Source organism: Synchiropus splendidus, chromosome 11 (genome assembly GCF_027744825.2).
Source record: "Synchiropus splendidus isolate RoL2022-P1 chromosome 11, RoL_Sspl_1.0, whole genome shotgun sequence".
Classification (NCBI taxonomy): Eukaryota; Metazoa; Chordata; class Actinopteri; order Syngnathiformes; family Callionymidae; genus Synchiropus; species Synchiropus splendidus.
The window spans coordinates 24885768-24886861 of NC_071344.1; the positions used below are offsets into that span (position 1 = coordinate 24885768).

The window sequence follows — 1094 nt, forward strand, 5'->3', positions numbered from 1 at the left end:
GGAGAACTGGGTAACTTTGAAGTTAAGTAATATTAATATTATTAAAATGATGCCTAACACTCAGGTTAAAATTTTGATTTTCATCCTAAAATTTTCCTTATTTACTTCCCCCTCAGGCACTTTCGTGGCCAGTACCTTAATCCTTAATACATAAGTAGGTTGCCTAATTCAAACCTAGCTATACCCTTTGACTTTTTTTTCCACTTTTCTTGCTTGGTGCCGTTTTTCTCCTCCGTCTTTCTGTCCCGTCCAGGGCACGCACAGATTCGTGCCTCAAAACACCTTCTCCCCAGCACGTTACCATCAGTGGTTTCCAGCGTAAGGATGGTGAGGATAGGCCGGCGATTCATGCCCCCCATGCATGAGCTGTTGCACATGTATGACAGCAAAATGGTCGTATGGCGAGAGCCAAGCTGAGGCGGTTCATACGGCACAGTCACACTATGCCTCTTCGTGTTGGGGTCTTCATAATACAGTGCCAGTTGGCTGCCCTCGAGCCGAATCAAGTGGCTGCTGTTTTCTGCAGCGTCCTCATTTTGGTGGTGGGGGCAGCGGCGGACCACCTCTGCCACGTGCTCCATTTTAGTGTCTTGACGGTCACCTGACTCTTCACTTCCTGACTATCAAGTTTTGGTTTCTCATACTCACAAGTGCCACTTATAGCTCCATGGATATTTAGGTAGACAATTGCTTGTTTTATCCATAGAGCTTGATCAAATTGAGTGCCATTTTTATCTGTTGCAATTGGCAAGGGTATTTCTTTCGTATCCGGGGTCAAGACGGTGCAGTTTCTACAACGTACTGTTTTCGATTTCCAACGTCGGGTGACACTGCTGGTATAGGTCATATGTTCATAGACTATATTTGACCATGAGGCTATTACTAATATTAATATAAATAGTAGCATTCCAATTATAAAAAGACTCAAGGGAGACATCCTAGTGGTTTTCTCCCATTCCTTGATCATTTTGTCGCGTTTCATTTGTTTCCTGGAAATTGTAGCTGGTGTCTGGTGCTGTATATCCTTGGCCTGATCTTTATATGCCAATTGTTGTCTCGCCTTAAACTGCCACCAGCGCCTAGCTCTCCAATAC

General features: G+C 44.2%; 1 protein-coding gene across 1 annotated transcript; it reads right to left on the reverse strand.

Annotated features, from left to right (window-relative positions):
* Positions 1–209: 209 nt before the first annotated feature.
* Positions 210–581, reverse strand: LOC128767070 (cellular tumor antigen p53-like; the record flags this gene model as incomplete). The annotated part of the gene is made up of 1 exon (XM_053878767.1): positions 210–581. A coding segment is annotated over exon 1 (372 nt), but the record flags the coding sequence as incomplete, so codon positions are not given.
* Positions 582–1094: the final 513 nt, after the last annotated feature.